Below are 23,442 nucleotides of genomic sequence, written 5' to 3'. Positions count from 1 at the left end.
AAAGAAAAAAATATATTTGTGACGTGAGAAAGATATAAATTCATTATTTCTGTAATTTTTTTACATTATCAATATAATGTATTTAAATTAATTTTATTTGTTAAGGGTACATGAAAAAGAAATTTCAATGTAATAATAAATAAATAACCCTTGGTTTTTGTCAATTTTTAAAATCCTGAATATAGCATAGGAAAAATGATCAGGTAGCCAATTCACCGTTAACCTAAGAAAGAGAAGTAGCTGTAGTAATAGGAAGAGGATGATCGGCGTCGGAAAGATCAAGCAGTACAGTAACGTCCTCGACAAGCCCCTCACCAAGGGCAAGCAAGAGGTCCTCTCTCTCTCTCTCTCTCTCTTCTTATTTTTCTTCTCCTCTTTTATTTCCATTCAGATCTCGCGTAATTCATCACTTCGATTCCGTGTTTCGAATTTGATGTGTTGGTGCAGGTTAGTTTGAGTGCATTCGCGTTCTTGTTCTCGGAGCTTGTTCAGTACAACCAAACGCAGGTCGACAACATTGGCGAGCTCGAACGAAGGTTATTATCCTCTTAAACCTCTTTTATTATTCGTTGCCTTCTCAAATTAAGAGAAACGCTGATTTTGGTTTTAAATTGGGAGATCATATGATAATAAGTAGGTATTTGATTGTTAAGGATGATTTGTTTCCCTGGATCCAGGACTGTAAACACTTGATCTAACATTTTAGTTACAATTCAATAGTGCCTTTGTACTTTGTTTGAAACTTAAGAAGCTTGAAGATATATAAATTCTAGATTGATTTGGCTTGAAAACACTATTTTCCTGATGCTTTATTGTTGTAATGTATATATTATATTCAAATTAACAATGTAAATCCACCAGACTGGAGGATGCTGGATATGCGGTTGGGGCTCGAGTTCTTGAGCTGCTTTGCCACAGAGATAAGGTATGCCGGCTGTCACTAGTTCTTGTAAAATTTTTCATTGTTTTGCATAATCAAGATTAAATATCAAGGAAATCAAATTCGAATCTGGCAATCCTGGACCCTGATAAGATGGGATATTTAGACTTGGACTATAGTTTAATTTACCCAGCAGTTTCCTCTCTTTGAAGGATTTATCATTTTGAATGGTATAATTAGTTCTACATTCATACACCCATGATATACAACTATGCATCAATGTTATAGTTTGATCCATTAGCTTGTGCTTGGAGTCTTGGACTTGTAAGCAATTTTTTCTATCAAGATTGCAGTATCACTTAGGCTATGTTTGGATTGACGGTGAATAATAGAGCAGAACGGATTGGAAAATAATGGAGTGGAACGGATTGGATTAAAAATATCATTCCATTGTTTAGGTAATTTATAAAAGAACAAGACAAATATTTTGTTCCATCGTTTGGAAAGAGAATGGAATGGAATAAATTATAACTTTTCATTTTCTGTATTACCCTTATTTTAAAGTGACTTTATTTTGTTTTTCTTTTATTATCATGGCTGCCTGAAGTGTGTATTGACATTTTATTTCATTTTTTTAAGTCCATTATATTCTACAATTCATCAAGCAGAGAGTTGGCTGGTTGCTCCACTTGTAAAAAGAGCAATTGAAATTCTACATTTTCCCTTTTAACAACAATTGAAAAACTTGACAGCAATATAAATATGGAATTCTATAATTTATAACACTGTAACTTATCAAGAAGAGAAAGATGGAGGTTCAGTTAAAAAAAATAAAGCACGTAACAAAAATATGTGAGGAAGAGATGCTAATAGTTACAGGGTTAAATTAGACATTTTATAACTTGGCAATAACCGTTCCGTCCCTTGTACCCCAATTTGGGAGGGAGAAGAAGATGGGATTAAATAGTGGAATGGGATCCATCATGTGCCATCCTCTCTCATCATCTCCCATCTTCATTTTTGCAAACCAAACGAGGGAACATCTTTCCCCTCCACTCCACTCCCTTCCATCAATCCAAACAGACCCTTAGGTTCAATACTTTTATCAAAGAAATGAAGGGGGGAAGGGGAGAAAAATCACTTGAGTTCAGATCATCCAATTCTATCTCTAAAGTGAGAGAATCCATGCACATCCTGTGCACTGTCAATTTTGTTTTGTCCATTTGATATTATCGTTCAAAGATGGACTTGCAAATTCATTGTGTCAGCAAGTTGATTGCTTGTGTATATTGAAAATTGACATGTACTGATTTGAGTATGGTCACGAGGGTGGAAGATCTATGTATTTTTGCATGTGGTTAGCATGATTGATTTAGAGTTATTTTGAAATTACAGGGAAACAGAAGAGAGACACGGCTGTTGAATATTCTTTCTTTTGTACACAGTACAGTGTGGAAAGTATTATTTGGAAAGGTGAGCTTCTTTATCAAAATTTGCTTCTATTCCCCCATTACCGTGATTTTTTCAATATTTGGAAAGGTGAATTAAATGCTGATATAATGACATAAAATACCTTTGCTTAGAGACATGATATTTCTTAGTCTTGAGAACCTTTGTCATCCTGTTATGGTATGGCCTTTCCAGACTGGCAAAAAGGTTCTGTGATGTTTCTGTCTGTGAGAGAAGAAATATTCACATTACTATCCTGAAAAGAAGATTATCTTGGCTGTGATGCATGCATAAGATGACAAGATAGACTATTTTATAAAAGCTGTTTTGATTGTTCATTCTTGAAAGTTATGATGATCAGCTTTAGCAAGCTTGTGGGAGTAATTTAACCAGTGATTCTTAAGGTTCAACTTGATGTGGTCCTGTAAATGTTGAACATTTAAGTATATAGTGTTTTTATCTTACATTCTATTGGTCAAAGTGTTATATTCCACTACTCATGAACAGACCATGGCTTTGGTGCTCAAAGGCATATTGGGTTGGGTTGATCATCATTATGTTTACTTATTTATACAAAGAATCATCAATACATTGATACAACCTTGGTTCTTGATCTACCGGTATATTTTTGTCATGTGTGTTCTGTATGCATGGTTCACTTTGCAGATCTGGTGTTAGAGACCTGAAACACATACAGAATGCATTAGCTGTGAAAATTATTCAATACCCAGACATGTATCTAGTAGTTATAATCATAATCAATGGTGTAAGAGATGTGACTTGAACCCAATGGAGCATTAGTACCAATTTCTTGTAACAACCAAGGACTATTTTTTCTGTTCTGGTTGTATCATATACTCGTTTTTCTTGGAATGTGTAAAGTTGTCAGCTATCTTAATATTTTAGCAGCTCCCTAAGTTTCAATGTATTGTTTTTTATTTGTCTTATATTAGGTAGCTGATTCACTGGAGAAAGGAACTGAACATGAAGATGAATACATGATCAGTGAAAAGGAGCTCCTAGTAAACAAGTAATTTCAGTCTCTACATTTTATTCGACAATTACACATACTGGATTTTTTGTTCATTAAGTAGTGAGCTTATGGATCTCTGCTTTATAGATTCATTTCTATCCCAAAGGACATGGGAACGTTTAACTGTGGAGCATTTGTTGCTGGAATAGTACGGGTAATTGCTTTGCTTTGTTCAGTAACTGTCAACTAGTAATCTGATTCTTAGAGAAAGGTCTAAAGAGTGGTTTTATTTTGTTTCATTCATCAATGAAGGGCGTTTTGGATGGTGCCGGGTTTCCAGCTGTTGTAACAGCTCATTTTGTCCCCATGGAAGGTCAACAACGACCACGGACAACAATTTTGATAAAATTTGCTGAAGAGGTATACTGTCAGTGGTTTTGTTTGTCATGTGTGCACATACTGTTAGCTACATTCTAAACTGATAGTTTCGTTTCTGGGTTTCTATCTTCCAGGTGTTACGAAGAGAAGCAAGATTAGGCTGATGCTTATACCAAGAATTTTCAATTAAAAATATTTTAATGCTGTACACCAATATAGAAAGATGTGGAACTTGCACCTATGGATGTGAAAAAGTAATTTAGGATTTTCACCAGCCTACCCTATTGATTTGTCAATTGAACTCATGCTTTTCATTCTAATGTATGTTCTGCTTTGGAGTCGGGGAGTTGTTCTTTCTGATTTACATTGTACAAAAAATCTCGTGTTGTTAATTTCCATTTGTCTCACTCCTAATATAATTGAGCATCAAACTGAGGAATTGAAAGCTTGATGGAATGAAAATTTCCTGTGGAAGTATGTTTTTAAAATAAAATAAATAGAACAGAACATGAGATTAAAAAAAGACAAATTTTGAAAATTTTAAGTTATTGAAAAATGAAAGTTGATTAGCTGATTAAATCTGAAAATATGCTCATGTATTGAATTTCAATAATTTTATAAAAAGGTCAATAAATAAAAATAATTTTGTATCACAATACAATGTTTTTTTGTAAATTTAAAATGTATTTGATATATTTAAAAATATTCATTTGATAGAAATTTTATTTATGGCATAATTTTACACATTTAATGAGAAAATAATTTATGTATTAATAATATAAAATAAATTTATATTTTCACTTAATCATAAATTATTGTTATGATTAATTTATTGAGTTTTATAATAATTATTGATTGGTTGACAATGATAGTGTAGTAGTTTACATCAATAAAATATATAATTATTAATTTGTTTTTAAAATTTATTTTGTGTATTGTCCATACATTGAACGCATAATCTTGGATTGGATCCTTAAATTTGTAGTTGCCTTAAGACTTAAAAGGGAGATTGCCTTTTGTGCCCATAGGGATCAAACCACTACCAAAAATATGGCTAAGAACCCCTCCAATCATAGTCCAACACTCCTGGCCAAAGCTATCCCCCCACCTAGGGCCAAGCACCTCTCTGGCTATCCATGGACAAAGCCACAAAGGCCAAGACATCTACATATGCCTATCATGTTAGGCAGAGAGCCATTGGATTAATGGCAAGAGATTACTTAAAGGTAATATAATCACTGTTAAAACTTCATTAGCATCTAACCACAAATTATATATGTACTTTATAAAAGAAAAATATTAAAATATTAATTATATACTTACAATCATTTATGGATTCACTAGTCTGTTGTTAAATTACCAATTTGAAGGATTACTCGAATCAGATGATAAAATCTAAATTCAAAATTTAGAATTTAATAAACAAGAGCAAGGAGTAAGTGCGACCAAATCCTAGATTAAACGATCACAATTCAGAAAGAAATCCAATTAATTAGGGAGGCGTTAGATTGGGTAACCCAAAATCATGCCGCATCACTTTCTTTCACGCATTGCAATTTAGAAGGCTGCACTTCTTTTCTCTTCTTCCCACCGAAAGAAATGCAGGAATCCTTGACCATTCATGTGAACATCCCTATCACGTGATATATATTATGGTTTTTCTGATTGGTTCTGAGGCATTTCTATATTCATTAAAAATGTTCTCATGCAAACCTTTCTACATCCCTACCTCCACCGGTCTCACTCGTGGCCGTCAACTTGGTTGATTTGCCCCTCATGTGACTCTAATTTTGTGTCCGTGACTTGCTTGCTACAGACAAATTACTGTTTTCCATACTGCGCCTTAAATTTTGGCATCCTATATACCCAACTTCTAACAAGTTTCAAGTCCAATTTCCTGGCGTAAGTTACGCCAATTGTAATTACAGTAACATCTATATCTATATTCTAATAAAACGTGCATTTTTTCTTGTGAAAATGGTTTTTTCAGCTCAAGTATCCAATAATAACAAGGATAATAAACAAGTCAGATGTTTGGACTTTCTGCTAGCCCGGTTTGGCGCAGTTGATCCTGTGACCAATCAGCATTAACCTCAAATTATCTAACTTGTGTTCTTTTTTAAAATAGACCAAATTTTACTCTAATAAACTTTTTATTAGTTAAATTTATAGAAGTTTTTGTATATAATTTTTCTAAAAGATAAAATGACATCTACTAATTAATTAATGGTTAACTAATAACTCATTTTAACTTATGCAGAATCTCATTTCATATTTTTTTTCTTATTTGTTTTTCCTAAAAGTACTTTTAGAGAAACCTACTCAAAGAGACCCTAATATAGATGATAAAATTTTCCCTCCAAATACAAATATAACTATATATCTAGAAATTGAACCGGAGACTAGACTATTAATTGAGTATAATTCTACGTGACTTGATCTTGCTTGTTCAAGTTAACTAACCTCCAAACTTACTACTTCTCAAGGTTTATAAATACAATACATTTGGACGTTTTAAACAAACCATCACTGCATTCTCTCTGAAGCCTCTAATTCTGTGTGTCAGTTAAAGAAAGAAGCGCACATGCCAAAAGGGATGGCTTCAGTCACCACATTTTCACTAATGTTACAGTTTCTGTTCTTTATACTATGTTCTTCGTTTGGTCAGCTAAGCTTAGCTTTCACGTCGCAAGAGTACCATGAGGCTCTTGAGAAATCCATTCTCTTCTTCGAGGGACAACGATCTGGGAAATTGCCTTCCAACCAGCAACAAACATGGAGGGGAGATTCTGGATTGTCCGATGGCTCTTCCTACCATGTATATAGATATATGTAAAATTGAAAATTAAACTGATTAGTTTTGCTCACATACAGTTTAATCATGATTAATATTCTTGTTATTCAGGTGGACTTAGTAGGCGGTTATTATGATGCTGGAGACAACGTCAAGTTTGGGTTGCCAATGGCCTTTACCACTACATTGTTAGCATGGAGTGTGATTGAATTTGGAAGCTCAATGCAGGACCAACTTGAAAATGCCAGAGCTGCTATTCGTTGGAGCACGGATTACCTTCTTAAGGCAGCCACCACCACCCCTGACACATTATATGTCCAAGTGAGCAAACTTAATTTAACTGCCTTACATAAATCATTATCATATCATAGTGCTAGCATGGATAGAACAAGCTAAAATCCTTAAAATTTGAGTTTAAGTTAAGCTAAATCCCAAAAGATAATATAGACGTTGAGAATTAGACATATTGAACATAAAAGTTTCATTTCCAGGTGGTTTGATAAGTCTAACAATATTATAATTTAAACTCAAGCCTAACTTTACTTAAAAAACTAGTTGATAAGATAAGGGTTGTGTATATTTATATACTTTATGTTTAGATATATCATTGTTGACGTGAAATCTCTAAGAAAAGTCATGAAATTTTTTTGATAGAAATGAACAAAGAGGTTAATTAATTAATGCAGGTAGGAGAGCCGAACATGGATCATAGGTGCTGGGAAAGGGCTGAAGATATGGACACTCCACGCAACGTGTATAAAGTATCAGCTACAAACCCAGGTTCGGATGTAGCAGCAGAGACGGCAGCTGCATTGGCTGCTTCTTCAATAGTATTCAGAGATTCTGATCCAAGCTATTCCTCCAAATTGCTTCAAGCAGCCATCAAAGTAATACATATATAAATAAATAAACTGTTCCCCCATTTTCATTTCTTGCATTGCTAAGTGTTGTGTACTCTTCATTTTCTAATCATATGAATGTTACTTTGCAGGTATTCAATTTTGCAGACCGTTACAGGGGTTCTTATAGTGATTCTCTTAATTCGGTTGTCTGTCCATTCTACTGCTCTTACTCTGGATACCATGTAAGACATATATACCTTCAACTTAATTATTAATTAAATTATAGTTAGAAACATAGCCCGTTAATATGATTTAGGATCGACCAATGAATAAAATAACTAAAGCTTGAACTTTATGCCTACAAACATTTGGTATTAATTTTTTAAAGTAAAAAAGGTCACGTATGTGAACTAAAAGATCCTATATATTACTCTTTTCTGTTGGGAGGCCTTGATATGCATGGCTTCTAATTAAACATGTTGTAAATAGGATGAGCTTCTGTGGGGTGCATCATGGATTTATAAAGCATCAGGAATTAACACTTATATACAATATATACAATCCAATGGCCACATATTAGGGGCTGATGATGATGGTTACACATTCAGTTGGGATGACAAGCGACCTGGAACAAAAATCCTGCTTTCCAAGGTACCCTTTTGGAAGTTAAAATCGAGTTATATATTATTTCAGTTTTAGCTTTTGAAGAAATTAAATAAAATAACTTGTATAAAAATAAGTTTTGAAGTTAGAAGAGAATCTCAATTCATTTTTTTAGACGCTAAATGCCATCACACATGTATATATGTATCACTTAAAAGGTTTATTTTTGCACGGACACGACGATAGGAATTCCTAGAGGAAAATTCTGAAGAGTTCCAACTATATAAGGCACATGCAGACAATTACATTTGTTCGCTAATGTCGGGAACACCCGGTTTCCAGGCTCAGTACACCCGAGGTTAGCAATTCGAATTATTTATCCTCTTGGTTCAGTTGCAGTTAGACAAAATTTATTGAAAAAGTCAAAGAGAAAAAAATAAGTGTGGTATTCTGCAAAATTTTAAAACAAAAAGTAAAAAATAAAATAAACATAATTTGTAGAGATAAAAAAAAGTAATTTTACAAAAATAAAAAAATATTAAATTATAAAAGATACTTAATTCTTTATTTTATAACTTAATTGTATAGTTAACCCAACTAAAAAGTATTTGATGATAAATCAATTTAATTATCTCGCTGTTTATATGCTATTAGAAGTACTGTTTAAACTTTGAACTTACAAGTTATTATTATTATTATTATTATTATTTTATCTCACTTTTACTCTCAATACTTTCATAAAATATCTCATTCATTGCTTTATTTAATATTATATTATTTATAGTAAAATATTTGAGTTTTGAAGAAAAAAATTACAAGAGTTCGAGCTGTAACTACCCAAAAGTATATTTTTTTATATACAAAATAGAAAACATATAAAATTTATTTAAACATATTTTTTATTATCTTACTTTACATTTATACGTTTTATAAATTATTTCACCAACATTTTTTTCTCCAAATATTTCTAACTCAATAATTTAACTTAATTAACAACTTTTGACTAAACTTAGTTTTTCATCTTCGAATTAACGTCAAACACCATAGTAACTTTTATCTTATGAAGAATTTTTGGTTACAATTTATGAGACTAATTTTCCAGAAACTATGAAATGAAATTTTGAAGGGGGGCTTCTGTACAAAGGGAGCGAGAGCAATTTGCAGTACGTAACATCAACTAGCTTCCTTCTCTTGACATACGCCAAATATCTGAACACAAACGGCGGTAATGTAGTTCGATGTGGGACTTCAGCAGTCACGGGCGAAAACCTAGTAACACTAGCTAAAGCACAAGTGGACTACATTCTGGGCAACAATCCAACAAAGATGTCTTATATGGTGGGTTTTGGAGAGAGGTATCCAAAGCATATCCACCACAGGGGTTCCTCTCTGCCTTCCATCCACGCACACACTCAACACATTTCATGCAACGACGGCTTTCAGTTTTTCCATTCTTCCTCGCCCAACCCTAATATCCTTGTTGGAGCCATCGTAGGTGGTCCTGATAACAATGACAACTTCTCTGATGATCGACATAACTATCAGCAGTCTGAGCCAGCAACATACATCAATGCGCCGTTTGTAGGTGCTCTTGCCTATTTCTCTGCCAACCCACCAACAACCTATTAGGATTAGGAATTAATAATACACCTATAATCAAGTTTTCAATATCGACCAATGCCGTTCCAAATGTGGTTGCAGACACTTAAAAAACCTTGTTGCCTATCATTAATGCTTGTATGCTTGGTGTTAGGCTGTTTGTTAGTTCCTTCATCCTTGATGAATGTTTACGTTTCCATCAAAAGTGATGTTTATTAGTGAAGAATTGTTTGTTTCTTCTCCCATACATCCTTTTTTGTGCGTGTGTGCATGAATCACCTTCTACACGTAACCAATGCTGCCACTGATGCTATGCTTGCTTTGCTAATCTGCAAATGCAGGCCATTTCGAACAACGCATTTGGGTACGTTAAACTTTCAAATAGAAAAATAGTGCAACATTGATTACCCAAGAAGATAAATTTCAACAAATATTATTTATTAATTTGTTAGTTTTTTTGTTAACTAAAAAATTCCAACTCATAATCTCTTTTCACTTTCTTTCTCTTATCACCATCAAAATAACCTTTTATCTCCTTCAAAGAATTTAGTATAGAGAATCATTGAGATTTTTCTCAATCAAAGGATTAAATAAAATAACCTTGGTTATCGTAGGTAACAACATATTAAGTTTTAGTGGCAGTCCCTTAGCCCGTGAATCAACCCCTGGCACTTCCAAACCTTCGGCAGTAAAGTTCACGAGTAGTCTGTAAAATAGAGTTTACCCGCGCGTGAAACGTATCTGTGACTGTTTTTATCAATTTGAATATTTTTATTTTGCTGGGACCTAGAATTTTTGTTACCTAATAGTTTAAATAGAACCCTTACGGTATATTTGGATGATAATATTTAACAAGATAATTCATTTTTTTATGGAATTTAAATTGTTTCATAGAAAAATATATTGTTTGGATACAATATTTAAAAAGGAATTTAAATTCTAATATTTTTACAAAGTATTTCAATTAGTTAAAATGTTAGAATTTTATATTCTCTCAAAATCTAAGGAATTTGAATTTTTTTTCTTGAAAACGCTCGTTGAAGCTCTCACTCACGACTCTGTCTCCCTTGATGTCGCTCTCTGTCTCCCTCTATGTTGTTCTATGTTTAGTTTGATTTTAGTTTCCATGTTCAAAATTAAATCAAATCGCAAGCATATTAAATTTTTATAAATATTCCTATCATATTGCTGAAATAAAATTAACCTAAAGTCATTATAATATTGTTCAATTTATTATGAACATATATTTGCAATTCTAGAGCAAATTGATATATTAATTTTTTGAATATACATTTGACTTTTCATTTAATAAGTATTATTACATAAATGGAAAAGTTGACTACATTTTTTAATATGTATTTGACCTTTTTTATTTATTGGTGACTTCACTAGCTTGTTTATTTCACTAATTCTCAGAATATATATAGAATATTGTGGTAGGCAATTTTTGTGAGTTTCATTCCAAGCTTGAAGCTACTTAAAAAAAAATCAAATAGAATTTATTCATGACAAGTAAGTTTGTTGGATTGTTCATGCTGCTTTTGATCAATGTGGTCGTTGCTGAATACGACCATGACCTCGAGTGTACTTCTAAACACAAGGATTATAATATTGTTTAGTCTTCTGAACACAACAACGATAGTCCTACATATCTTTCTAAAGACAATGATAGTCTTATGTATCCTCTTGAAGACAATGACAATAGTCCTACATATCCTCCTAAACAAAATGACAATAGTCTTGTATATTTTTCTGAATGAAACGTTGATAGTCCAACATATCCTTCTGAGCATGACAAGGATAGTCTCATGTATCCTCTTGAACACAAGAATGATAGTTCCACATATCCTCCTAAACACGATGATCATAATCCCACGTATCCTCCTGAACACGACGATGATAGTCCTACATATCCTCTCAAACACGATGATGATAATCCTGTGTATTCCCCAAACATGAGGATGATAGTCTTGCATATCCTTTTGAAAAAAATGATGATAGTCCTGCATATTCTCTTAAACGAATCGATGATGATAGTTTTGCATATCTTTTGAACAATAATTAGATGTGAAGGTTCCTATTTCTTCAGAGTTGCAAGGCTCTCACAAAGGTCTGCATCCCTTGTTTGCATGCTATCTTCTCTTCATATGCCTTCGAGGAAGTTGATGTTGATCCCCAAATTGCTAGCTATTTCGCCTACCCTCCCGAGATTTCTCCTATTCCATGAAGGTACCTATCTATTATAAATGCCAAAATACTATTATAGTATATAGATATATTTATGAAGAATAATCATTTATTTTCTAAAATAAACTAAGTCATAACGTTTAGCTGCCATAAAGTACCGATGTACCATATGCTTATTCTCATTGTTTTCTGTAATCTAATTGCAGTTGATAAAATGCTGAGAACGTTGACATGAAATTTCTAAAAGGCTTCAAATCTTCACGCTACGCTATAGAGTGTTGTGTTTTGTGTATTTAAGCTCATTAGAGGCTCATAAAAAGTTAAGTTGCAACAACTTTATAATCTAGTATAAAGTAGTTTTGACGTCCTTCTAAAACACAACTTCTTGGTTGTTTTAAATTTAACTTTATTTGAATGAGTATCATAAAGATTAAAGAAGAGATGACGTTGGTTGGTGACAATGCTTTGTTGAATTATTCGAGATATAACTTCCTTGGCCTAGCTGCATAAAACAATCTTGTGCATACACTGATCATTCACAATTAATCAGGATTTTAATTAAAATTCTTGGTTGTATAGTTTACTTGACTTTTTGCTTATTCTGTTGTTTTTCAATGGTTTTTATTCATCTATTTTTTTAAAGAAAAAATTGATATAGTTCTTGAACTAATACAAGCTGAATCAAATTTTTTTATGATTGATTGGATTAAATGATTGTTTACTTTAAAACTGATTTAAACCTAATTATGAAAACTCTTAAATCTTAATATATACTAACCATAAATGAGAGAAAATAATAATAGAGGTAAAGTTAAAAAAATAATGCATAAAAAATATATTATGATAAAAGTAACATTGCACACGAATTTAATTGTTTTACTTTCTTTTCAAAACAAGAAATTTAATTATTTTCATGTTCTAGTTTCTTTTAATATTATTGGATTAAAACAATATTTACATTTATTAATTTTATAACCTTTTCAAAAATTTGATTCTAAAGATTAGGTGAATAGGTATTTGTTGTCTTTTTAAATTGTATAACTAATACTGATTTTATAATTACAACTAATTAATGTAATTAATATTTTAATAGTTTTTAAAGAGATTTTTAATAGATTTTTGAAAAATACTAAAACTTAAAATTTTAACTATTTATTACTACGGAAGTTTATTGTACTGTTTGTAATATTTTATAATTATATATGTTTGTAATTAATATTTTTATAAAAGAACTTTCAATAGTATTTTAAACAAAATACATAGTCAATTTTTTATTCGTTAATTTTCACAGTTAATTAAAGTGTGGATAACGAAAGTATGACTTCATTCAACAAAATAAGAAAGAAAGTTTGGCAGTCTTTTTAAACGTTTGTTTCTATTTATCTATGTATTTAAAAGAATAAAAAATTCATATGCATTTTCTTTTTTACTTTTATGAATATTTTAATTTACATACTTACTAGTAGTGTTCAAAAACCAATTTAAACCACTACAAATTTATAAAGTTTCGAAAATTGAATAAATTCTTGTTTTTTGTTAAACAAGAGGCATGCAAAAACACCACAATAATAAATTTTTAATTAGAAAAACTAAAAAATTAAAAGCAATCACATTTGTTTATTTGATTTGATTTTTAGTTTTCATGTTTAAAATTAATCCGAATCGCAAGCATAATAAACTTTTGTCAATTTTCCTATCATATTTCTTAAATAAATTTCATCATAAATCAAAATTTGATCAAAATTATACCACAGGTGAAAAAATGTTCAAATATTAAATTTCATCATAAATCAAATTGGTCAAAATTATATCACAAGTCAAAATAATCTCATTTTTTCTAAAATTTAAAATATTTGTTTATCGTAAATTGAAAATTATAATAATAACGGTAGTTTAGCATTTATTTAAGGAACATGATAGAAAAATTGATAAAAGTTTTATCAAATTTCCTATCATAAATTATAATTTGGTCAAAATTATAGCCCAAGTCAAAGTCGCAAGTATATTCAATATTTGCATTTTTAGAAAACTTGAGATTATTTAGACTGTATAATTTTGACTGAATTGTGATTTTACGATGAAATTTTAGATTTTGAATAATTTTTTATTATCTATTTGACTTTTATTTAATAAGTATTACTTCTCAAGTAAAAAGTTAACAACTAAAGGAAATTTTCATTTTTAGAAAACTTAAGATTATTTTTGTAAACATGAAGATGTTGTTATAAATTTGACTTGTTATAAATTTGACCAAATTGTGATTTACGATGAAATATAATACGTTGGATAAATTTTTATGTTTATTATGTATGTATTTGACTTTTTATTTGATAAGTATTGTTCCTTAAATGAAAATTTAACCACTAAAGATTTAGGACTTGATTCTTATTTAAATTAATGAAAATAATTTGTTTATTGACTAAAAAAATAAGAATCTAAACATGGTTTTTATATTCAAAGAATACAAAATTTATATAGAGTATGGTTGATTGTTTATATATAGAGCATAGTGTTAGACAATTTATGTGAGTTGTATTCCAAGTTTGAACACTTAAAAAATAAAGGAATCAAATTGATTTTAATTATGGTGAGTAAGTTTATTGAGTTGGTCCTGCTGCTTTTTACTGTGGTTGTTGCTGAATACGACTATAGACTATAGTCCTGAGTATTGTGAATTTAAACACAAGGACCATAGTAATGTGTATCCTTCTAAACACAATAAGCATGGTCCATGCGGAAAGTTGAGCACACTGGAAAAATTGACAGAAAAGGAGCTTCTTCATTGTAAAGAGGTTGTACAAGATCAAGATGTGAAGACTCTTGTTTCTTTCTTTACAGTGTTACAAAGACCTTGAAAAGGTTAGCATCACTTGCTTGCATGCTATATATATCTTTGCTTCCGATGCCTTTAAGAAATTTGGCGTTGATCCCAAAACTGCAATGGTCATTCCCAATCGTTGTCATTTCGTCAAGCCTCCCATGATTTCTCCCACTCCATGGAGGTACTTATCTATCATAATAAATGTCAACATATTCTTCTACCATGTAGATATATTGTTAAAAAATAATCATTTACTTTTCACAAACTTAATTTATCCAAATAAGCTAATAAATGATTACATTTCTAAACTAAACTAAATTAATTAAACATGTATATAGTCATCACTTTTGGCTGCTACGAAGTACGTACCATATACTTACTGTTTTTTCTAATCTAACTGCAGCTTGCAGAAGGCTGAAAACGTTAGTTACACAAAATGAGATTTTTACTAGTCTTCAAAGCTTCGGACTACACTATTGAGCTCGTTATAAAGACTCATAAATAAGTTACATTGTAACAACTCTGGTATCTAATATATGACTACTCTTATGTCCTTCTAAAAAACAATTTATTGCTTTAAATTTAATTTAATTTGGATGGAAGTATCATAAAGAAGATGACGTTGGCTTGCCACAATGGTTTATCAAATTGTTCGCGATATAGCTTCCTTGGCCTAACAAAGGAAAACAAACTCTTGCATACACTAATCATTCATAACTAATTTATTTTGTAGTACAGCTTAACTTGATAATTTAGATACTTTCTGATGGACAAATATAGAAAAGATTTATAACTTTTTTTTAGCGAAAAAGATTTATAACTTGATGGTATCATATATTAATCACAATGGTTTACATTTTATTTAAATTATTTAATAGATATATAAAATATATCGTAATAATATTGTTATACTAAAATGATAAAAGTTAAAAAAAAAACATAAACAACCACACAATTAATTAATTAGAATTAAATAGAAATATATTTTTTAATTTTAAGTCATGTTAAGTTTTTATATTTAATTAATGAGTTTAATGGTGATGCACTCATAGTGTAAAATAACTTTATACTCTCATTCAATCATAATAAACAATGATATAATTTTTAAATTTTTAATATAATTATCATAAAATCAATAAACTTATTATATATAATAATGAAAGTATAAAAACATTTTACTTTCAGTACATAACCTATTTTATCAATAAAGACAACAAAGTTTCAGACATGGCCAAGATAAAAACAAAATACTATACTAGTTTAAAACATTCGTAATGTCTAGCTCTTAAAGAAAATATTGGTTTTTTTTTTTGTCAATAGAAAGTTGACAAAATACATTGGGCTCTCTTAACTTGGGTTGTGAACAGAACTGACTTTAGGCCCATTTAATTATGGACTCCGTTTATAATAATAATCATAACCAAACAAAACAATAAATCATAAATGAGAGAAGGTTTCAGAAGCTAATCGCAGGGGAAAAAGAAAGAACAAACATTTATATCTCGAGTATTGAGTTTCGGAAGCGCTTACGACGATCAAATTCACGTTTATTCCTAATGCAGCATTGTCCTTGAACTTCAGGTATAACACTTCGCCTCTTCGCGTCTTCGCTCTAACTCCCTCTTATCCTTTCGACTCTTATACCTCATCGTGCATGCAAAGACAGTACCAATTCAATGCTTTTAATGAATCTTTCTTTAAATTTTAGTCCCATTATTACTGAAACCCCTTTTCCCCCATACTTTGATTCATTCTATAAGCTGAGCATGCACGTGCATGTAGGTATATCTTAGATATCATGGCTCAGAGCCTCCATTTGAGGTTGGAAAATTGTTTTTTTTTTTTGTCAAATTTGTAAAATTTTTCCTCTTAGGAAAAAAGGGTTTGTACAATTGTACCCACTCAAGAGTTATTTTAGTTTTAATGTCATTTTTTTCATGTGTTAATAGTTATTGCCGTTAGTCTTGGCAAGATATTATTATTCTTTGGGGTGTGATTGGTAGGGATACAAATGGGGGAATTGAAAATAAGGATTACTTACTAGCTAATTGCAGGTAAAAAATAGCATAACATTTTCATGGTACAAGGATGTCCAGTCCAGCTTCAAAAGCCACTTGGACACCTGGGTTCCATAGAGTATTTGTTGATTTATGCCTTGGAGAAATGCTGAAGAATGAGCCCGGGTCAACACGAATTACCAAGGCAGGTTGGAGGAACATTGTTGGATCCTTTTATGCGAAGACTGGTGTGAGATATGACAAGAAGCAGTTTAAGAATCACTATGATTCTACCAGAAAACTATGGAAAGTCTGGGTCAAGTTGACTGAAGATAGCAACATGAAGTGGGATCCAGAAACGGGGGCATTTGGTGCTTCCGAGGAAGACTGGCAAAATTATGTAAAGGTATGGATAGTAATTTTTAATTTATTAATTTATTATTAATGTTCATCCAAGATTGTAATATACATCTTCATGGTTCCATATCAATAATAATGAAGCCATGTTGTCACAGGCAATTCCAGAAGCTGCCCAGTTTCAGTCTAAGGAAATCCAGTTTAAAGACAAACTGGATATCATCTTTGATGGAGGGAATCGAATTGAGGAAGTGAAAAGGTGGGCCAATCTCAAGTGGCAGAATGATTCTTCAACTACATCTCCCTTGTGTGGAAGAGAGCGAGAGAAGAAACGCAAGAATTTTGATAGGGATTGTGAATTAGATAGTACCATTGTGGTTGACTATTCGCCAACACCAAAAGCTTCTTGGTCACCTGCATACCATAAAATGTTTGTTGACTTATGCATCGAAGAAACATTGAAGGGGAACAAGTCTGCGACGCATTTTACCAAGGAGGGCTGGAGGAATATTGTTGGATCCTTTAATGCAAAGACTGGTATGAGATATGACAAAAAACAAATTAAGAATCACTATGATTCAACCCGGAAACTATGGAAAATCTGGGCTAAGTTGACTGGTGATGACAACATGAAATGGGACCCCCAAACCAATACTTTTGGTGCTTCTGAGGAAGACTGGCACAATTGTATAAAGGTATTCAGGGTAATTATTAATATTCATTCAATGTTGTAATAGATCTTCTTTGATTTAATAGTAATGAAGTCATTTTGTCACAGGCATTCCCAGAAGCTGCACAATTTCGGTTTAAGGAACTCCAGTTTTCTGACAAATTAAACGTCATCTTTGATGGAGCTATGCCAACTGAGGAAATGATAACAAGGCTTAAGAGGCAGAATGATGCTTCAGCTACATTGCGTGGAAAAGAGCGTGAGAAGAAACGCAGGAATGTTGGTCGGGATTGTGGATTAAAGAGTGCCATTATGGTTAATGCCATCCCAATCAGTACAATTCCAAGTGAGCAGAGCATGTCCAGTTCATCATATACCAAGGTCAAAGCCACGTGGACTCCTACACTGCACAAGATCTTTGTTGATCTATGTATGCAAGAGACATTAAAGGGGAATAAGCCTGGGACACATTTTACAAAGGAAGGTTGGAAGAACATTATGGAATCATTTTATGCAAAAACTGGTGTGAATTATGGTAGACTACAACTTAAGAATCACTGGGATTCTACCAAGGAACAATGGAGAACCTGGTGTAAGCTTATTGGCACCAGTTACATGAAATGGGATCCATCTGACCAGAAGTTTGAGGCTAGTGAAGAAGATTGGACCAACTATTTACAGGTATGTTAAATTGCTTAGTGCATCTAATTTGTAGTCCATGCAAGTTTCCAAATCTTAGGGTGTGTTTGGTTTAGAGGATGGAAATAGAAGAGATTTTTTTTAAAGTAGAGTGTAAAAGGTGTGGGTCCCAAAAAAAGTACAAAATTTCTCTTCAAGATTATTTCTCTCCTCTCTACCAAACACACCATTATAGAAGTTCATGATTTCCACTTTAACTCATCTCACATTAGTGGTTTTGGTGCAGGAAAACCCAGAAGCTGCACAATTTCGCTATAAGGAACTAAAATTCACTGACCAATTGGAAACCATCTTTAATGGAACTACTGTTACTGGAGAGACTGAACCTGCTGTGCAACAAAGGAAAAGTGACGATAGTGTTGTTACTTTCCCTTTACACATAAAAGAGCCTGATACAGACAACTTCGACGAGAAAGCTGAATGTCATTGTGATGTTGTTGCGTCAAGAAATGGTGTGAGTATTCAGAAGAATGCTAGTGCAGTTTCATCAACTGAAGGTAAACGCAATTATAGTATCGGTGAATGCATTGAATGCCTTGATAGAATGGAAGAAATAGAGCAAGGAAGTGATCTCTACATGTTTGCTTTAGATGTATTCCTTAAGCAGGAATATAGGGAAATTTTTCTGCAGTTGAAAACGCCTAATCTGAGGATCTCGTGGTTGCAGCGGCTTCAGTCTTGTGGTCCACCTCCAGTCTAGGGTTTTGTCATACTTGCATAGTTTTTTTTTTAGTTTGTAGTTCTTCATAGAATGTGGTGTGCTTAGGCAATGGTCTGTTCCTTACAATATGACGATGATATAACTTTTCAGGGGGTGATTTCCCAAACGTGACTGCACTTGGAAGCTTAAAAATGTATATCAATAACTATTGACGCATTAATGTAATGGCTGATAAATAGAAGAGGAATCTCTTAATATTATTTTGACGTTATTTTGTTGCAGTTACTTTTCCATTTGCCTTTGATTTTAAACCAGTCAGATACTATTATTTGCAAATTGCAACCTCATGTCAACTTTTTCTTTTTTTTTGTGAAAGAAGAAAAAAAGCCAAATGGTGAAAAAAGTTAAATAGGGAACCACGTTTGTGCAACTTTGAGTTTATAGACATTTGAAGTCTCATTATTATTTTAAGTTGCAGGACCTTGTAGTATGTTTTTCATCATCGAGGTTTAGTTCCATAATTTAAGCGTGATCATTAGACATTCCAAAGGAACATGATTACGAGTATTTCAGTAATTTCCTGAAATTCCAGTAACTTCCAAATATTTTTTATGGCCACTTTGTACGTTGTGTTTGGTAAATCTCACATTGGTTGCATAAAACGCCTCGCACGTCCATGCTTGTATTCAAGCATATTGCGGTGATCATACATTAAAAAAAAAACTTCATATATGTATGCAACACTGTTTATGTCACACGTCACAGCTTAAAAAAAAGATATTTGATTGTAGTGTGCAAGTATCTACAACTACAAACCAATTACCAAACTCTAAGGTGGAGAGCTATTCTAAGCCTCGAGGTAAGATTAAATTACGTAGTATTGATGTTAAATGAGTAGCAAGAACAAACTTAGATTCAGAGATTAAGAACCTATATAATTGAATGGAACTCTCTTCCTGAAGGATGAATCATGAAACTAACGTTCAGGATCTATGCTCTACCTGCTTCTCAAACTTGTCACATAGATGGCCTGGAAGCAAATAATTTCGCACTTCGGTCTCTGGAACAGTCACTGCATCCATATGGCTACTTATGATACTTTTTATTCTGAAGCCCTTTTTCCTTATCACATTCCTTTGCCTAGAGAAATACTCATACCCTTTGGTAGGATCTGAATCTTCTGCTCTGCAAAAATGCAAATTATTGGCAGCATAAGATTCAGTTATTATAATATACTTTTGGTAAAGCTAAAGCTAAGTTTGTAAAAATGCACCTCTATAATGCTTTTGGAAAAGCTAAAGCTAACTTAAATGGTAGCCCGATAGATAACTAGATAACAAGTCAACTTAAATTCTGAAATTTTTACAGCACTTCTAAAATATGTATGTAAACCTCAATCCGAGATGAGCTATTTAAAGCATAACTGATTGAGAACCCATAAGACTTCTAGCATGTTTGGATAGCTACTATAATAGATTCTAGGACCCAAAATCATGGTGAAAAATTAAAAAAAAGTGGAAGTTTTGTTGCTTTGGCTTTCAACATGGCTTTGAAATTGATTCTGGAAAAATTAAATCTAATCCAAATATTCTATTCATAACAAGGCTTGATCTTGGATATATAAAAGGAACATGATCACTATACCTCATCATCAAGGCAGACCAACTTCTAAGTCCCGCAGAGTCAAGATGATTAATGGTGACGTTTCGGTGTGTTCTAGGCTCTCTCGATAACAAAATTATAGACCATCCACCAGTTTGAAGGTACATGTATAGTCTAGAAACAAACATGAGCTTTACATTTTTTGCCTCTTTAATACAGTTGCTAGTGCTGTCATTGTAAAACCTACACCAAAAGAAACCCCTTGTTAAGTTATGTTATATGCAATACAATAACAGATAATAAAGATCAGCATCAAGTTGGAAAATAACATAAAGGGTGCTAGATTAATAATCAACAGAGCTTTAAAAAGAAAGAAATATAAATTGGTGAACTGATGCAAGTTAGAGTAACAAACCACTAGCAAAAAATTTAGTCACCACAATACTAGTTGTATCTGATGTAATAATCTATATTTTCGATCATCCTGTATTATTAGGAAACATAAATTGCAAGAGACTACCTGTGAAACAAATTGAAAGAGTCAGAGTTCCGAGGAAAAATGTCATCTATGTCCATCAAAACCACATCCAAACCATCCTCTGCAGGTCTAACACTCTTGAAATAATCGTCAATCAAAGACATAGTCAAATCCAAGTCTCTAGCATATTGGCCTACTTTGATATAGTGTACAGCCAGGTCTCTGCAGATTCTAGGAAGATTATATCCTTCTAAGTTATTTAGCTCAGCATGCAGAGAATACACCCTGCAATAACTGTAGTATTCATTTATATTCAGAAGCTCGATAACTCCTCCGGCACTTTTACTTTGACAGGATTGCAGCATAATCACCAAGGAAATCACCAAAGTAATTAGTAGAACTCCAAGAGTGACAAGTGAAGCAACGAAGATTGTTGCAGTAAACGATTTCATGAAGAATCCTGATTCTAATTCATAATGGCCTCCTGTCTCTGCAAACGCGAAAGAAAAGGATTCTTTTGGAAGAAGCAAAAAAGTATAAGATAACCAAGAAATTGTTATCAGCCAACACAAGCATCAAATACAGTTAGTAAGTCATTCTTCAAGGTAAACTAGTCCAACTTGAATCAAATCAATTGAAGAGCCTTTTTTTTTTTTTTTGGTTCTTGGAGGGGGAGAACAAAGTTGGTCCCAAGCCCGGGTAAAAGAAGAGGAGGTTTGTGCTAGATTCTCGCCAGCTAACGTAAAATTCATTAATATACTTAACATGGATCACTCAGTCTTTAACTAAGTTGAATGACACCATGTGATCCATGTAACTGACTTCAGCAAGCGGGATAAGGCTTTTGTTGTCATTGGAGGGGGAGTACAAAGTTGTGATCCCTAAAACACTACTTTTTACAAGTTAATCCATTGATGAATATGATAATTGCATAAAGGTAAGTACATGGAATAATTACTGAACTCTAAACATTAAACTATTTAGGGGTAGGCTCTACAATAGATCATAGTACTTTTATTTATTTTCTAATAATTCTTAGTTAAAGGGTGAGAAAATTAGCATTACATACCAGAATCATCCGAGAGACTAGGTGCAGAGTACTGCTGCTCCATTTGATGAGCATATGCAGACATAGCTTCAAGCTGCAAGCTAATATGAACCTATAATCCAGTTCAAGTAGCACCTCCACTTTGCTTCCAGGTGCCAAAGGAATAATAGCCTATATAATTTAACATGAATTCATTTGCTCATCATTCATAACCTCAAATTCAAAAGCATCAACACAAGGGTCTGAGATATGCAATTTTCACTGAGGGGGCACAGAAAAAGAACAAAACTTTATTCTTAAACTAAATATAATTAGCTGTTTTCTTCTTAAAAAAAACTTGTAATTTTTTTTTCTTTCAAACTTTCAGAACGAGATGATGAAATTATATTGTGGAATGAGAAAAAGCACCTGAGAAAGACATCACTCTGTGCCAAAACAAAAATCTTGACAAAAGAAAAATAGGATATCTATCTATTTTCGTTAAGAATGCCAAAACAAATGCTTTGCTATGGATATATTTCGCCGCTTCTTTTGCTAGTAACCGTACTGTGATTGTAGGATTCTGCATTCACAATCCAACGGTTTAAATTTTTTCTAGTTTAAATTTTATTAACCTTTTAATATATCAAAAGTGAAATTAACGGTGAGATTCATTCAGTTGCATTTGAGACAGCAGAGAATGCGGACGCGGAAGGAAGCTTCCTTTGTTTTTGTGTGTCTTTCCTTTGTTTCTGATTTTGCCTTTTTGCGTGTTGTTTTACTGTTTGTTTCATGTGTGAAATTGAAATTATAGAATGTCTTTTTCATCTATACTTAAAATTAAATTAAAAACAACTAAAAAAATATAAATATATTAAATTATAATGTTTAAATTTAGAAAATACATTATTATATTTTTTAATAGAATACAGGATAAAGTATAATTGAAAGAAGAAAATTATTAATCTATACATATAAATTATTATGGTAAAGTATAAGTATGACTAATTATATTATATAATTAATAAAAAAATTATAATATTGATTATCTTGGAATGAATATTTTGTGATGTGCTGTAATATGAAAATTTATCGTACATTTAAAAATTAGTCATAAATGTGAGAGATTTTCACATTAATGAAAAGTATCATTTCATGAAATTATATATATATATTCATAAAAGATATAATCCTTCCATCAGAATGTATATTAAATGTTGTATCATTTTCATAAAAAGTGTGTTCTTTCACAAAAATTTACGAGTGTGAAATGTTATATATAGTTATATTGTTCTTTCATGAAAAGGATGTCTCTTTGAAGACTTAATTATGGGTGTGCAAATCTAATTAAGGGACTCCATTATATCTCGAAAGAAATTCACCATTACTATTATTACATTCAAAATTTATTGAGATATATTGTTA

At 32.0% G+C, this 23,442-nt stretch overlaps 4 protein-coding genes and 1 pseudogene across 4 annotated transcripts; 4 read left to right on the top strand and 1 right to left on the bottom strand.

Moving 5' to 3' along the window:
• The first annotated feature begins 110 nt into the window (after positions 1 to 110).
• Positions 111 to 4,119, top strand: LOC114395144 (trafficking protein particle complex subunit 5-like). Its single transcript, XM_028356851.1, has 8 exons — positions 111 to 331; positions 448 to 536; positions 862 to 925; positions 2,276 to 2,353; positions 3,283 to 3,359; positions 3,450 to 3,516; positions 3,615 to 3,722; positions 3,815 to 4,119. The coding sequence occupies exons 1-8, from the start codon at positions 260 to 262 to the stop codon at positions 3,842 to 3,844; spliced, it is 585 nt and encodes a 194-aa protein (XP_028212652.1). The 5' UTR covers positions 111 to 259; the 3' UTR covers positions 3,845 to 4,119.
• A 2,070-nt stretch (positions 4,120 to 6,189) lies between these two features.
• On the top strand, positions 6,190 to 9,763 carry LOC114395322 (endoglucanase 1-like). The gene is made up of 7 exons (XM_028357069.1): positions 6,190 to 6,498; positions 6,586 to 6,795; positions 7,161 to 7,361; positions 7,466 to 7,558; positions 7,806 to 7,967; positions 8,166 to 8,277; positions 9,046 to 9,763. The coding sequence occupies exons 1-7, from the start codon at positions 6,265 to 6,267 to the stop codon at positions 9,546 to 9,548; spliced, it is 1,515 nt and encodes a 504-aa protein (XP_028212870.1). The 5' UTR covers positions 6,190 to 6,264; the 3' UTR covers positions 9,549 to 9,763.
• A 1,260-nt stretch (positions 9,764 to 11,023) lies between these two features.
• LOC114396205 lies at positions 11,024 to 14,966 on the top strand (annotated as a pseudogene).
• A 1,007-nt stretch (positions 14,967 to 15,973) lies between these two features.
• On the top strand, positions 15,974 to 19,181 carry LOC114397740 (L10-interacting MYB domain-containing protein-like). Its single transcript, XM_028359927.1, has 5 exons — positions 15,974 to 16,107; positions 16,581 to 16,929; positions 17,039 to 17,575; positions 17,659 to 18,231; positions 18,476 to 19,181. Exons 2-5 carry the CDS (start codon positions 16,615 to 16,617, stop codon positions 18,947 to 18,949), a joined length of 1,899 nt encoding a protein of 632 aa, XP_028215728.1. The 5' UTR covers positions 15,974 to 16,107; positions 16,581 to 16,614; the 3' UTR covers positions 18,950 to 19,181.
• A 436-nt stretch (positions 19,182 to 19,617) lies between these two features.
• On the bottom strand, positions 19,618 to 22,538 carry LOC114395433 (uncharacterized protein At2g39920-like). Its single transcript, XM_028357216.1, has 5 exons — positions 22,447 to 22,538; positions 22,060 to 22,209; positions 21,033 to 21,480; positions 20,555 to 20,755; positions 19,618 to 20,095 (listed from the first exon to the last, which is right to left on the bottom strand). Exons 2-5 carry the CDS (start codon positions 22,121 to 22,123, stop codon positions 19,894 to 19,896), a joined length of 915 nt encoding a protein of 304 aa, XP_028213017.1. The 5' UTR covers positions 22,124 to 22,209; positions 22,447 to 22,538; the 3' UTR covers positions 19,618 to 19,893.
• Positions 22,539 to 23,442: the final 904 nt, after the last annotated feature.

The sequence above is a fragment of the Glycine soja genome, chromosome 18 (assembly GCF_004193775.1).
Source record: "Glycine soja cultivar W05 chromosome 18, ASM419377v2, whole genome shotgun sequence".
Lineage (NCBI taxonomy): Eukaryota > Viridiplantae > Streptophyta > Magnoliopsida > Fabales > Fabaceae > Glycine > Glycine soja.
This window is presented reverse-complemented; position numbering and strand designations above follow the sequence as displayed.